The following is a 15,058-nucleotide window of genomic DNA, read 5'->3' on the forward strand; positions in this document are numbered from 1 at the left end:
TTTGACATGCATAGAGAGATAAACGTGCGGTAAGAAATATCTCCAAAAAAAAGTTAGCCGCAGTAAATTGTTTTACTTAGTGAGGCTGAATGAATGTTTTGTATTTCATTTGCATGCTTTACATTTGTTGAAACACAGCCAGAAGGGCATAAGTGTGATGTTGTAAATAAAGCATCACAGGAGAGCATGAGCCATTTATTCAGCACGTATTAAGTCCAGTATTTGTTTATTGATAGTGACCCTTCTGAAATATTTATTAGCCAGTATTCTGAAATTAGTCTCACCACTATAAAAATACCACCATAGCAAAGTACAGCAAAATACCACATAAATACCACCATAGCAAAGTACAGCAAAATACCACAAAAATACCACAACATACTAGATATAACCCCAAAACATATCCTACAGTTTACCTTAGTATGTGCTAAGGCTGAACCCAATCTCGCACTTAGCTCTAAAAATGCATCTCATAGTCCCTAACCCCTAACTGTTGCACTGTTGATGTCAACTGTTCTCACACGAACCTATTGATGAGAACTAGACTTAGCCAAACACACTCTTGTAGAAAAGGGCTAAAGAGCAGCAACTTCTGCCTGATGCCCACAGTTTTTCACACAACACAAGAAGAAGTTGTTTGAGATTCTATTCTTTTCTTCTACATATATAGCAGCCTATAGCTCACTAAATCTCATTATCAGAAAGTATAACTATCCCTCAGTTCTTTAGTTCCTTTCCTAGTTGGCGCTGATGTGCCACCTATCTTGAACAGGGGATAGAGAAGAGACTGACCCTCAACTAACTCACTACTTTTCTATATCTAAAAACAAGACACTAAACAGAGATTTTACTCTTTATTCCCCCCTCTCTGATGTAAAGACAAAATGTTCTGCAGTTAACTCTGCTTGCTTCATTAAACATATTTTTACACCCAGGCTCTCAGTTAGTCTGAGTGTCTTGGGGGTTCAGGGAATCACCCTGAACAATTATAGTCATCAACCGGTTTCAGCAGAATTGCCTTTAGTCTGGCCGCTTTCTTCAGGACTGGAACCCAACCATGTGGTTGGGATCTCTTCAGGAGAAGGGGTAGGGTTCTTTTTTCACCTAAAGCCTCTGTTTTTTCTCGCGAGGTTTTTTTCTGTTATTTCAACCCTGCATAGTGAGACATAAGATATGGGATATCACTGTATCTGTTACCCTTTACAGTTCTCATTTAATATTTCTATTCCACCATATTCTTCTTCTTACCCTCTGTTGAAATACTCATGGTTTTCTAGGGTGTCCAGGAGATGATTCTTTTGTGAGAACTAGACATAATATTACCTCATTGCACATATACTTTTTAGCTAGTTGCCTGAGGTTCAACTTCTGCAGTGAGTCCACGATAGCCTCCTTGATATCTTACCAAACTGTCGTGTTTGTTTTGGGTTTAAATTGTTCTCCTCAGTTGAAAAGGAGTATAATGAATACAGGTTAAAACATAAATCTATTTTACTTTACCTTTTGTTTGTTTTAAGCAGAAGACTTCTCATAGTCATCCTAAAAGTATATGTGACTTGGGCGCCTCGCTCTCTGTGCCTAGAGAGGCATCCGCATCACGTGGAGGATGCCGAATAATGCAGAAATAAGTGTCTGGCTGGCTGTTGGTACTTTTGAAGATTTAGCTGGAAGTTCGGGGTGGACTACCCTTAAGAGCCGGATTAAAACCGATCTGCCAATAGATCTTCTGCTCTGCTCTTTCTTTTTTTGTGTGCTCGTACGTGTGTCACAGACCAGAAAACAGGCTATTTGAGCTTTCCAGTATTCTCCATAGAGGATGTGTCACACATTGTTGGAATCCCTTTGAGAGTTTTCATCCTGGTGAGATGGGGTAGCCATGCAAGGACCCATGGCTCTATATACCTAGCGAGGCAGCGGCACCCATGAAGACCACAGAGCACGCTCACTCAGCTTGTGTTTCTGCTCTGTAGAGGGCTGCCCACCCTTTTCACATCTATTGATTGCCTTAAGTCCTGTGTAAACAGGAAGAAAGGACAGGCCATACAAGAAAAGACAATCGATTATTTTTTAAAGTGCCTTTATCGTTGAAGGGTCCTACTTTATGCCAAGAGTACGGAGCACGTCTATAGCTTCTTGCAGCGCCTGCAATACAAGATATAAAAAGGTAATTCAGAGCACAGTTGTAAAACAGCACACTGATAAATAGGCAATAACCAAGTTTATATTTGTAGGCATTTGACTGCAAACATATCGCATGCTTTCTGGTAAATACTGAACCCCAATACTAAGTTACATTCATTCAATAATAATTCTGCATAGTTGAATAAGTCATGTTGCTCCCATCTTGCACTGTGAGACAGTTGATTTCGAATACAAATGAGTTACCTGCTGCCATTGTACAGAGCTACACTGAGAAATAGATTTTGATTTCCAACTAATTTTGAATCCAATAAGCAAGGATAATGTTTCCAGTTTGAAAATCCAGATGGCACACACGATATTTCAAGTATTGTCTTACACATGATTGGTTGGGCCCTCATTCATATCTTAGTGGAGGTGATTGCACAGTTTCCAAATGTGCTTGTTATTTGAAGCCGCATTCTATACAGGGAATATTATTATGTGGACCATACATGCCTTGCACATTTTTGGGAAGAAGGAAACAACTTTGCAGCAACACAAGTTCGAGTCCCAATCCCACACTTAGAAACCACTCGAGCGCCTTGTAAAAGGACAATTATAATTCACGGTGTACACATATTTACCAAGAATGGAAACATGGTTTTTGAAATGTAAAATCACATGGATTAATAATGTTATTAGGAGATTTGGATTCATTTTTAACAACAGAACGCATGTTGCAGTGATTGCCTCTGACACTGACATTTAGAAATAATGTGCGTTTTTTGTTAATGAGATTGTGTACGGTGCCCGTCGCTGCAGTAGTGCTCTTACGGGTCTGAGACTCGCATGGACAGTGGTGGTAAATAGAGCGTGGGCTATGGGAGAAAGGAAGAGGGCAGAAAGCTGAGAGGGTAGGTGTGGCTGAAGTAGGACAGACATGAACAGACAATCAATGTGAACGGTAGTGGGGGCGTGAGGGGAGAGTGCCCTACTGCTGGAGCAGGGGTGCGTGTTAAATCCTTGATAATGGACCAGAGAGCTGATCATGAAAAGTGGGAAGAACACTGATTCGTAACAATGAGTATTTTCAGTGAAGTCTTGTTCTATAACATTGCTGCCTGGTACTGGAGATATTCACTGCATGGATGTGTGATGGACTCTAGATGTACCCAACAGTGCCCTTAAAGTGTGGAGGCTTCTTTACCAGATAAGGTTTCAAATGTCACCTCGCTCACCAATCCAGGAAAAAGGGAATAGCCATATCCTTCAAGAGCTGTACCTGCTTGCCCCTTGCTGTGAGAGGTGATTAAATCTCCATGCTAGTTGCTGCCGGAAAACAATAGAAGTAACTGCATGCAGGCTATCAGAAGATCACGGTAATGTTTACTCCTCTATATCATGGAAGTAAACCCCAGAAATCCCTATCCTTACTGTATCTGAAGACCTAGGGAATCATGAAGAAGTGGCATATTTAGAGTTGGTCTCCTATGCTCAGTTTGCCAAAGGAAACCTGAAGAAAGACAAACTACCACCAACAGAAAAGGGGTTCCATGGGTGGGGGAAAAAAAAAGATAATGTTTGTGATAGCTTGGGCGCACTTTAAGGAGTCTGTTGGAGACAGGAACATCTAGGTGAAGGCCGTTTCAGAAAGACAAATAGGTATTACTAAAAGTAGAGCGTGGCTGTGTCGAAACAGACCCATGGGGTCAAGTCCAGAATGGACTCTGTGAAAGGCATACGTGGACAGAGACAAACAAGGTAAGTGAGATGGACCACGGTAGAGGTTTCCTTGTCTGCAAAAATAAGCTTGGATTCCAAAAAGCAGGCAAAAAGTCAAGCAACTAAGTCAGCAAATGAAGACTTAAAAATGACTTTCTGACCCAACAGTGGAGGGTGTTTTTTCAAGTGTGCTACTAAATGAAACCCATACCTTCCTTTCTTCTAATAGAGAATAGTCTGGACTGCTCAGCTATGTCACCCTTTGCAGGGTCAGGGATAAACTAGAGACGTCTCTCTACCAGGATGTGGATTGGTATTCCCTAAACATGGGGTCTAGGACAATGGTAAAATGTGCTCAAGTTCCCATCTTGACCTGTTATTTCCTGAGGAATGTCTTCAACAGGTCGAAGTCCAGTATAGCTGCAAGGCTGCCCTGGGGAAGAGAGAGTATCCCGAGTACCAGGTCTGATCACAGAGCAGAACCGGCTCCATGACCTCCAAGCAAACAGGTTTTGTAATCTACTAAACCAAAACGTTGGAATGGAGTAGAGCAGATTGGGAGGGGGTTCTCCCTGAAAAGAGGGCGGTACCCTTTGAGTCATTTTGCATGACCCACTTGTCTGAAGTAATCTGTGTCCAATGGTCCAGAAAATGAGAATTTCTGACCTTCCATTAAAGAAGGAAAAAGTGCAGCAACTCCTAAAGCTATTCAAACACCTGACAGGCCAGACCACAGGAGGAATCTATATCCCCGCTGGGCCGCAGGGGCTGGTGCTTGTGCTGCTCTAGCAGCTGGCTCACCCATGGGAACGGCCATCTTGGAAAGAGGTTCTGATGAGGCCTCTAAGGGACAGAGGCCAACAAGCCTCAACGATTTTACAGTTACACAGAGAAGTTTGCATGTATCTAGCAATTCGTTATCCAGCAGACTATGGTCTGGATTCCCCTGGTGGTGGGAATAGTATGGCAATCCACGCACAAGCCTTGATGCCCTGAAACTACTACAGTGGTGATTTGGAGCAGTATGAGATCGTTTTGACAAAACATAACATTTGTAACAAAACGTTCCTTCCCATCAAAGGGCATGTCAAGTAGCTTGTTCTGGACGTCCATGAAAAAATGTGCATTGCACATCCAGGAATGGTGCCTCACAACTGACCCCCACGGATCTGTGTTATGTTATGTTACTTGGCATTTATATAGCGCTCTATATATCATTAGTATGACCTCAAAGCGCTGGCAGGTTGAACGCCCTTGGGAACCGTAGTTCTGGTCAGTAGAGAGAGATAGTGTCATAGGGAGCGTGGGTGCACCAGATAGTGCGCAGCTGATGTAATTGCCGGATGGTAGCTGCATCCTAGGGTTAGGTGTGGTGCTGAAGATATCAGTTAGATGTGTGCAGTCTGGTGGGTGGACACCCAGACTGGGCTCTGGCTGCATTAGGCCTGAAGGACGCCTATGTGAGCAATTAACCGGAATGTGCTCGGCTAGCTGCGTTTTATAGGGTGGTGAGGTGTTCATGGGGTCGTGTTCGTATGTGGACAGCAAGGCCGAATTAATCAGGGGTATAGATGTGTTCTAGTTGAATGATGGTGTATAGTAGAGAGTAAGCGCAGTGATGTGATATGATGGTTATATTTAAAGTGCCGGAGACCAGGCACATGAACAGGATGGCAAGGATCAGAGGGACACACGGACCCATAGAGACAGGGGGCTGGGCTTACAGCGACAGGAGGGGGATATGGATATATAGCAACAGCATGGGGAACAGGAAAGCAGGGTGCACAGTGATACACGTGTGGGGCATGTTAACATTTACATTTGCATTTCATCCGCTCTATCCATTCCATCCACTCTGTTCATTCATCCTTTCTGTCCATTCCAATCATTCCATACATTCTTTCCATTCCATCCACTTTGTCCATTACATCCACCCCATCAACTCTATTCACTCCATCCGCTCTATTCACTCCATCCGCTCTATTCATTCCATCCGCTCTATTCATTTCATCCGCTCTATTCATTCCATCCGCTCTGTCCAATCTATCCATTCCGTCCACTCTATGCACTCTATCCATTCTGTCTACACTATCCCCTCTATTCATTCCGTCTACTCTATCCACTCTATCCATTCCAACCACTCTATCCATTTCATCCACTCTATACATTTCATCCACTATATCCTTTACATCTGTTCCATCCACTCTGTTCATTCCATCCATTCCACCCGCTCCATCCATTCCATCCGCTCCATCCATTCCATCCATTCCATCCGCTCTATCCATTTCATACACTCTTTCACCTCTATCCATTCATCCACTCTATCCATTCATCCACTCTATTCATTCCATCTACTTCATCCATTCCATCCTCTCTATCCATTCCATCCACTGTATCTATTCCATCCACTCTGTCCATTTCATCCATTCCCTACGCTCTATCCGTTCTATCCACTCTGTCCATTTCATCCACTTCATCCGCTTCATCCACTCCATCCGTTCCACTCATCCACTCCATCCGCCCTATCTGCTTCGCCCGCTTCATACGCTCCATCTGTTCCATCGCCTCCATCCACTCCATTTAACCCATTTCATTTATTTCAACCTTTCAACCGTTCAATGCACCCATACACTCCATCCATTCTATCTGTTATGTTATGTTACTTGGCATTTATATATCTCTCTATGCATCATTGGTATGATCTCAAAGCGCTGGTAGGTTGAACGCCCTCTGGAACCGCAGTTCTGGTCAGTAGAGAGAGATAGTGTCATAAGGTGTGTGGGTGCAGCTAGGCTGAATTTGTCAGTGGTAAAGCTCTGTTCTAGTTGTGTGATGGTGTATAGTAGAAAGTAAGCATAGTGATGTGATATGATGGTTGTCTTAAAAGTGCCCGAGACCATGCACCTGAACAGGATGGCAGGGAACCCAGCGATACACGGACTGTTAGGGAGAATGCTCGTCTAAGGCTAATTTCCCTTACCTATAGAGTCCTCCAGCAGCTTCGCTGGATTTGAAGGGTTTCTTTTTTTCTCCTGCTAAGAGTGAGACTCTTTTTCCCACTCTTAGACTGATTGCTAGTGTGAGTTTTAGGCTATCTTGTGTGCTTATGGCCTATGGGGTTTTTCTCACCTTCATAGGAATCATCTTTTTAACATGTGTGTTACACAGCACCCTCAGTGCCGTAACACAGGGGTGTCATAGTGACCCCCAAATATAGACTCCATACCCTGAGACTGACTACTGTCTCCCACGGCATGTAAAGTCCCCATTGACATTACTAGTCAATAATTATGAACAAAACCAGTACAACCCATCTTACTATGGAAGTACTGGAAAGGGTTAATAGTTTTTCCCTGGTGTTCATTTTCGAGAGGGTACCGTCCAGTCCTTCTCTCCAAAATTTCTGGCTGGTGGCAGTGGTTACTACCGTAAATATTCGACCGCGAATATTTCCCTATGGGATTTTGCCATTGTTCGAGGGTACCACTTTTACTAACAGCCTCTAACATACCACCGGTTTATTTTAATATTAACTTTACTCCGGTAGGTTTTTATTGCCAGATCTTTGTTAATATTTCTTTCTCGTGTCTTTCTCTGAAATCATAACCCGGGTCGGGGATCCTTTGTTCATCCTTTTGGCGGGCTTCTGCACAGAACCCCTCCTCTCGGCGCCACTGAGTCTGGGGTAGACAGGATGTGTGGGAAGGGGAATAGGCACCCTGGACAGGCTTACCTAGGCAACCCAAGTCACACTCTGCCTGATAGGCTGGGGGGTTATCCCGCCAGGATAGCCACCCCACTGTGTGAGTGACAGCTAGGCTGTATGAATGGGGGTTTTTCTGCATAAAAGCAGGGCTCTGAGGACTGGAGGACAAGACGTAGCCACTAGAACTAAGAAACCCAAAGAGGAGAGAATCCGAAGACATCTGCAACGACTGAACCACTGGTGAAGCCCTGCTGCAGATCCTCACCACTATTCTCCAACGACTAGAGAAGATCTTCACCTGCAAGAGTCTTCTTCCCTTGAGCTGGTGGGGCCAACCAGTTCGCCAATCGCCTTCTAGGACCTGCCTTGATCGAATCGCCAGTGCCAAGCACTAAGAGACCGGATAGCTAGGCACCCGTCCACCACGACCGCGATTTAAAGGAGCGTACCTTTTATTCGTCTTGGCATCACCGCGGCTGGTTTCATCCCTGGGCAGTGCAATAACTCGAACCTTCCTCCATTGCGAGAACTTCTTTTCCTCTGCTGGATCTCCTGAACTGCAGGAACTGCCAGGAACTACCGCCACCGCAGGAGCCTCTTCCACTTTTAAGGTACATTGTTCCGCCAGGCCTCCCGTTTCATTGGGTACTGGTAAAGGTGTTTTAAATCCTTTACTTACCTCCTGGGTTGGCCGCCCCTTTTGTCTAACATTATCTTTTTACATCTGCAACCGCCTTTTCAACTCGTTAAACAAAGACTTGACTGCAGCTACAAGAACAGTTTGATCTTGGGCATTTGCCTTGTTCCACTGACTCTGGCACATACCTCTTAACTGGCTAAATCTGTTACAACTGCCTTCTCTAGATTGCTTCTCACTAAGAAATGTGTTGGTGCACCTAAACACTTATAACCACCCTTCCTTCCCCTTTCTATTTTGCTGAAGTGCCATTTTGCTTGGTTTTCATCCAAGTATTGCTTATACTAAAGTACTGCCTTGCCTAACTTGTTCACAATCTAATTGGGAAGTGTTGCTGGTGTGTTTAGGTGTCTAACCCTGTATGACTTGTCCTTCCCTCCCTCTGAAGAAATTGTTAGAGTGCCATTTCTGCTTAGTTTGCACTGTGCCTTTTGCTCAGTTTTCAGTTTTGCTCAAACTTGGCTACAATTTAAATAGGGAGTTGTGTATACTTTTCTTGACTGTTTTAACTTACTTTAATAATAGTGATTTGTGTGTCAACATCAGAGTGTGTAAAATAAATATATATATCCTTTTTGATACAAAGCTTTGGTCAGTGTTTCCTTGTTCCATAGTATTGTAGTCCTATTGTGTAAACCCTGAATACTGCTCATCTCCCTCTTGAGATAAGTCTGACTGCTCAGCCACAGCTACCAACAAAATCTTTGTGTTGCAGACTGATACCAAAGGGGATTTATTGTGTATACTTGTAGTCTTAATCTTCTGTAGTGCTCCCTAAGGGAACTGCATAGGATTCTGCCTAACACAGACACACAGTGACAGGGGGCTGGGCATATAGTGAAACAAATGATTTGCTTAAGAACATCAATATACATATAATAAATGACCAGGCATATCAAAATGAGTGAAAGACTTGATAACTAATATGCTTTCTAAATGCAAATGCTGTTAATGACGAAATAACACCTTAGAGTGACAAAAGCAGCGTATTTGGTCTAATTGTAAAATAATGCTTCCCACCCTGGCTGACGAACCTTCTGTGTATCTGCAGGGAGCCTAAGGGCCCGATTCATAGAATAAAATAGCGCTGAAAAACGGGCGCTTGCTTGCAAAACGTGCAGCAAGTGCCCATTTGTTGATTCATGGAACACATATTGCATGGCTTACTGGAGACTTGCGCTGAATCAGCGCGGGTCCAACACATCACTGCGACACCACGAACGTCTTACACGAGACGCCCAGCGAAGACGCATACCGTCTAGCGCAGTCACCTACCCAGGACCAGCCTTTTTGGGATGCCTGATGACCAGGTCTATGGCAGGTATAGGTTTCCCCCTCATATCATATTAGACCTGGTCACGTAGTGGGAAGATGACCTCACATCTCCCAAGCACTGAGCCCATTGGAAAAGGTACTCAACGTACTGCATTTTTTGGCCACTGGGTCATTTCATCAGCCATTGTTGGGGGCATTTCACAGGTCAGGCTGTCACGTTGCCTACACCAGGTGTTGACAATCATGACTGCACACCCCTCAGTTCGCAGGCACATATACATGCCCAGAACACCCACGGAAAGGCAGGCCGTGGTCAAGGACATTTACGGGGTGGTGCACTTCCCTAAAGTGCTTGGTGCCATCAAGTGCACTCATGTGGCCCTACATCCACCTAGCGCCACAGAGCACATCTATCGCAATCGCAAGCACTGGCATTCCATCAATGTGTAGGTTGTATGTGATGCCAAGGTAGGTTGTATGTGATGCCAAGGGAATCATCACCTCTGTATATGCCAACTATCCGGGGTCCACCCATGATAGTTTCATATTCAGAATGTCACGCCTACAGTGGGCTCTGGAAGCTGGGGGGCATGGCAACCCATGGCTCATTGGTGAGTGCAAAAGGCCCTGCAAATGCATGCATGTTTCACACAGACAAAACCACACCACTGACAACCCATCTCACCTCTCCAGGGGACAGTGCCTACCCTCTGAGCACCTACATGATGACGCCAATACAGAACCCCACCACACCACCCCAGGTAAGATACAACGCAACCCATATTGCAACTAGGGGCATAGTGGTGCGCACATTCAGAGTGCTAAAGTCACGCTTCCGCTCCCTTAATCACTCTGGTGGTGAGCTACTATATGCGCCAGGAGTAGTGTGCAGGATCATTGTGGCAGCATGTGTCAGCATGTGTCCTGCACAACGTTGCAACATGGCATGGCATACCCATGGACATGGTGGTGCCCCCACATCCCCAACCACATGCATGGTGGCTGCACATGGGAGGGGAAAGGGCATGTGGCAAGGCTGCCCATACCCAGGTTGTGGCACAATTTTTCACCTAAAATCCAACCACCTGCTGAGTGCACACAGCCCTGGCACATTCCAGGTGACAATCGATGATGACGAAGGGACAATCATCTGTCCCAACCTTAACACCCTGGGAATGTGTCCTTGGAAGTGCTACATTGTGTGCATTCCTTAGTATTAAATATATCTCAATCTGGTGCGCACAAAAGGAACACATGGAAGATGGTGTATGCCACAAACACCATGAAAATGTACTCATCTAAATGCCGGTATGTCACCTAAACCCTCCCACACTTCATGTCACCTGCTTGACACACCATGCCATGGCATGCAATGTCCAAACAGAGAAATACATGGCCAACACATAACACTACTGTCACAAAGGGTGCAATGATCAACCTAAAAAGTCCAGAAATAACTCACTCATCAATATAATCATGTACACATGAACATCAATTGGCCAGTACAACAAACCAGAAACACAGGACCCAAGAGTTAATCTGTCTGACCGTGACCATACTCAAATGCACATGTGCCTCAATGTGTCGTGACTTGCACATGCCACCCTTCTAAATTCCACCCTTCTAAATTCGTGTGGCACTGCTAACCAAAGGGGGCCAGGGAATTTCATACAGCATGAAGGCTAACAACAATGGAGACAGTCAAGGCAATTTGTGAAGATGGAACATGAACAAAGGATGCATCTCAATGTACAAACAAAAAGTGATGCCAACCATGCACTGGACAAACAATCATGAATCCCACTAGGGGTGTATACACAGGTCAAACTTGAGACTGCCCACAGATAGAATGGAATCCCAATGCCACTGTGTAAGTTACTTTTGCACGCTGCACTCCTAGCAAGCCCATGGAAAGGGGAAGCAGGAGTGGCATATGGGTCTGGACCCAAGGCACAAACACCAACATGGGACAAGCCTCTATGGGACCAGCTGGAGCCTACAGTGGATGCCCTCGGCTGCCACACAAAGCAACACACTGTCACATAAATGCACAATAGACAAGAAACTAATTTAAAAAAAGCAAAAATGCCCATTGGGGATGGGGGGGCGGGGCACCCAGGAGGGAGGAGGTGCAGGGTGCACATCAACACCCACATGTGTAGATGTTAAAAAAGAACCCTCCATGGGTTAATGGGCCGCACGGCTATGATGGAGTGGGAGACCTGTCGCTGCTTTCGCCGCCCTCTGGTGCTGCATCAGAATATAGTAGTGGAAAGGGAGGATAAACACGTATAGCCCTGGACTAGTCCTCCATGGCAGTGGCTATGCGGGACCTAGATGCTTGCATCTGCAACATGATGGCCCGGAGGTCTCTATGCATCACCTCACGGTATGCACGCAGTTCCTCCGTGATGGTACAAGTCATCATTTGCATCTGCTGTTCAGACCGTCTACTGCTGGATGCCTCGAGTGCAGTCAGTGTAACCCTGAGGGACCTATACTCTGACCTCAGGGCCTCCCTGTTGGCCCGACCGTCTGCAGCCAAGTATGCACGCAGAGCCCTCAGTTCTGCCCGTCGGCTCCTGTTGCTGGCCACCATATTCAGCCTGTGTGAGCGGCATGTGGACCGCAATGCCTGCTGCTGGTTCTCCACCTTTCTTGCTGGGAGTATCATGGAATTGCCCACCCTACCCATGCCCTGAGCCAACATCTCATGTGAAGCAGCCTGTTGTTGCGCAACAGCATACATGGACTGCTCCCACACAGTATTGCCAGCTAACACATGGCCACCGCATTGACGGAACCCCATGCCTGCCTAAGCCAAGGGTACCTGGCCCTTGATGTGATGACGCTGTCTGTGGCTGCAGGACTGCATCCCTCCCTTGATCTGCTGCCCCAGAACCAGGAGTAAATACTTTGGAGTATGACCCTGCAACCGTAACCACCACAGACGGACGTCCCAACGCTGACTGGCCCTGTGAAGGGTCTTCCCCCCTCCCGATGTTTGGGATGCAACAGCACCCACAGTCAATGCACTCATCTGTGATACCACAGAGGTATCCATGTCTGATTCACCACCAGAGCCTAAGGCTTCCTCGGAGGCAGACTCAGACTGAGTCTGGGCCAGGATGGCCTGTAGCACCAGTGGAACTTCATTGGGCTACCACACCACGTTCTCCACTGGTGGTTGGTCGTGGCTCGCTATCCTGTTCCTCCTCCACCTCCTCCTCTGTATCCAGTGCCTCATCACATGCACATGGACAGAAAAATAAATGAAGAGCCATGTAAATACCATAGATCACACACATAGGCATCACAATGTCGTCATGTAACACATCAAGCTGCCATGTCACACACTCCCACACCTAGGCAGTGTCAATGCAAGTGAAGGGTAGCATGAAAGCAGCCATGGACCTGTGTGGAAGGGCTAAATATAACCTGTACTTCTACACACACGAGTACCTGACCGGCATAGTTCATCCACCAACATCACAGATGCAAAAACACATATGCTACGTACCATAGTCATGCCTGATCTGTAATACTGTATGAGATGGGACTTGCTGACTACTCTCCCAGAGCCATGTACAATGGATGTGACATGACATGACATGTAAATCACAAACGCAATGCACACAGGTTTCACACAGTGCAACGGTGCAAGGGTGGTGGATTAGAGTGAAGCCAGACACATTCATCCCATGAGGCCAGCTCACATTGACATCACGCGAGTGAATAGTCACAGTGAAGGTGAAACCTGGGGTTGGAAGTGGGAGTGGGCAGTGCAGTACATGGGAATGGCATACCAATTAAATACAACTACATTATAATCAATGAAAATGCAGTGGGCTGGTGGAAGTGTATGTGCAGACATCAGGTGGCAATAGCTGCTACAGGGTTGTAGGGATATAGTAAACAGCCACTGAGTGTGGGGTATGGCAGGGAGGCAGTGCATGGGTACAACTCGTGGCTCAGAGAACTGTGTCGGAGATCATAGTGTGGGAAGGTGATTAGTGCATTCTCTCAGTCATCCAGGACTCTAGCAGGGGAGAGGAGGTAGAGAAAGCAGAACACATGAGGAAGGATCATAAGAGCCCCCAGACCCAGAGGAGGTTCACCTCCAGTGCCATTGAGGCAGGGAGGCTGTTGCAGAGGGAGGTACCAGCCAAAGATAGACATTAAACACCAAATAATTGCTCTGAGAAGTAACTGACCCTGAGGGAGTAGGAAAGGGAAGATCAAATATCATGAGAATTAAGCAAATTGGGAAGATGGAGTTCAAGGAACTGCAGCACCCGGACCCATAAGGCCCTGTGGACAATGCAGAGCGATTGAAAATGAACAGTCGTAGCCCATGCGAGCCAGAGCCATCATCACAGTCCTAGAGAGACACAATATCTGGCACAAAGACAAAAGGCACTCCGCACTGTCCAGGTCAGGGTGAGTTGCAGAGGGAAGAGAGTAGAGGCACAGAAATCTGGGTATAGGCAGTTGCAGTACCCCACCATAAGTATGACCAGTCTTCTGTAGACAGTGAGCTACTGGGGGAATGAGAGGAAAGGAGGAATCCCCTTGAGGAGGTGCAGCTGGCAGGGTGACCTCTCAGAGACGTCAGAGATGTGCAGAGAGAAGGCCAGTGTGGAGTGCAAGATTGTCACAGGCTATCCGCCATCAAAGGTTGGAGCAGGAAGAGGGCCAGGAGAGTCTGGACAGAGTGACATGAAAGGAGTGAGCAGGTGTGGTGATGGTGTTTGTCACATTGTGCAGCACATTGTGCATATGCAGTCTGAAGGTCAACAAGCATGTGTCAGTCCACCATGACATGGTTCACCCATTGCAGTCATGCAAATGCAGCCAGAACTGCCAGACAACCAACACACTTCATCCAAGCAACATACACATGACCTGGACACATACGCATCACCACTTACAAGACATTCCCTCATAAATTGGCAGGTATCCCACGCCTTGGATCTGCTCCACATCAATCATAGCAGCTATGATCTTCTCCTGTGGAGTGAGTTCTTCGTCCTCTCATGGTAACCCACCTCCAGTCACCAGAGTAGAGGCATAGTTGGCACCCATCTTACCTTTGGCTCGGCTCTGGAGGTGTTAACAATGCTTCATTGCGTCAGTAGATTGAGCGCCTCTCATGGCCCAATGCGTAAATAAGGTCAGCGACACACTGCCAGTGGGCCATACGCTGGGCAGGCGTATGTGTGCTCCCTGCCCGTACAAGCATGTCGTGTTCATGTACCTGCACGTAGTCCACAAGGACCTGGAGCTCCTCATCACTAAAGCTCCTCTTCCTCGATATGCAGGTCTCCAGTGTCATGCCTTGGGACTGAGCCTGTTTGCCTACTGCACGCTTTGCCTTCTTAGGAAGCTGTGCAGACCCCGAGTGGCTGGGACCACTTGGGTCAGTAGGGGCTGGAGCACTGGTGGCCTGGGCTGTGGCATCACACACTGATGGTGTGACTGTAGGTGCCCTTACAAGTGGCTGTAGCCTGGTGCCGGTGCCATTAGCTGCCCAGCAT

General features: G+C 46.5%; 1 protein-coding gene across 2 annotated transcripts in view; it reads right to left on the reverse strand.

Moving 5' to 3' along the window:
* Positions 1 to 2,060: 2,060 nt before the first annotated feature.
* Positions 2,061 to 15,058, reverse strand: part of RMDN1 (regulator of microtubule dynamics 1) — an 857,211-nt gene continuing 844,213 nt past the window's right edge. For both annotated transcript variants that reach the window (XM_069621304.1, XM_069621303.1), the window contains exon 9: positions 2,061 to 2,142. In XM_069621304.1, coding sequence (XP_069477405.1) covers positions 2,095 to 2,142 — 48 coding nt within the window. In that variant the 3' untranslated portion in view covers positions 2,061 to 2,094. The remainder of the gene's footprint in view (positions 2,143 to 15,058) is intronic.

The sequence above is a fragment of the Ambystoma mexicanum genome, chromosome 5q, assembly GCF_040938575.1.
Source record: "Ambystoma mexicanum isolate Mex_15411 chromosome 5q, UKY_AmexF1_1, whole genome shotgun sequence".
NCBI classification, from domain to species: domain Eukaryota; kingdom Metazoa; phylum Chordata; class Amphibia; order Caudata; family Ambystomatidae; genus Ambystoma; species Ambystoma mexicanum.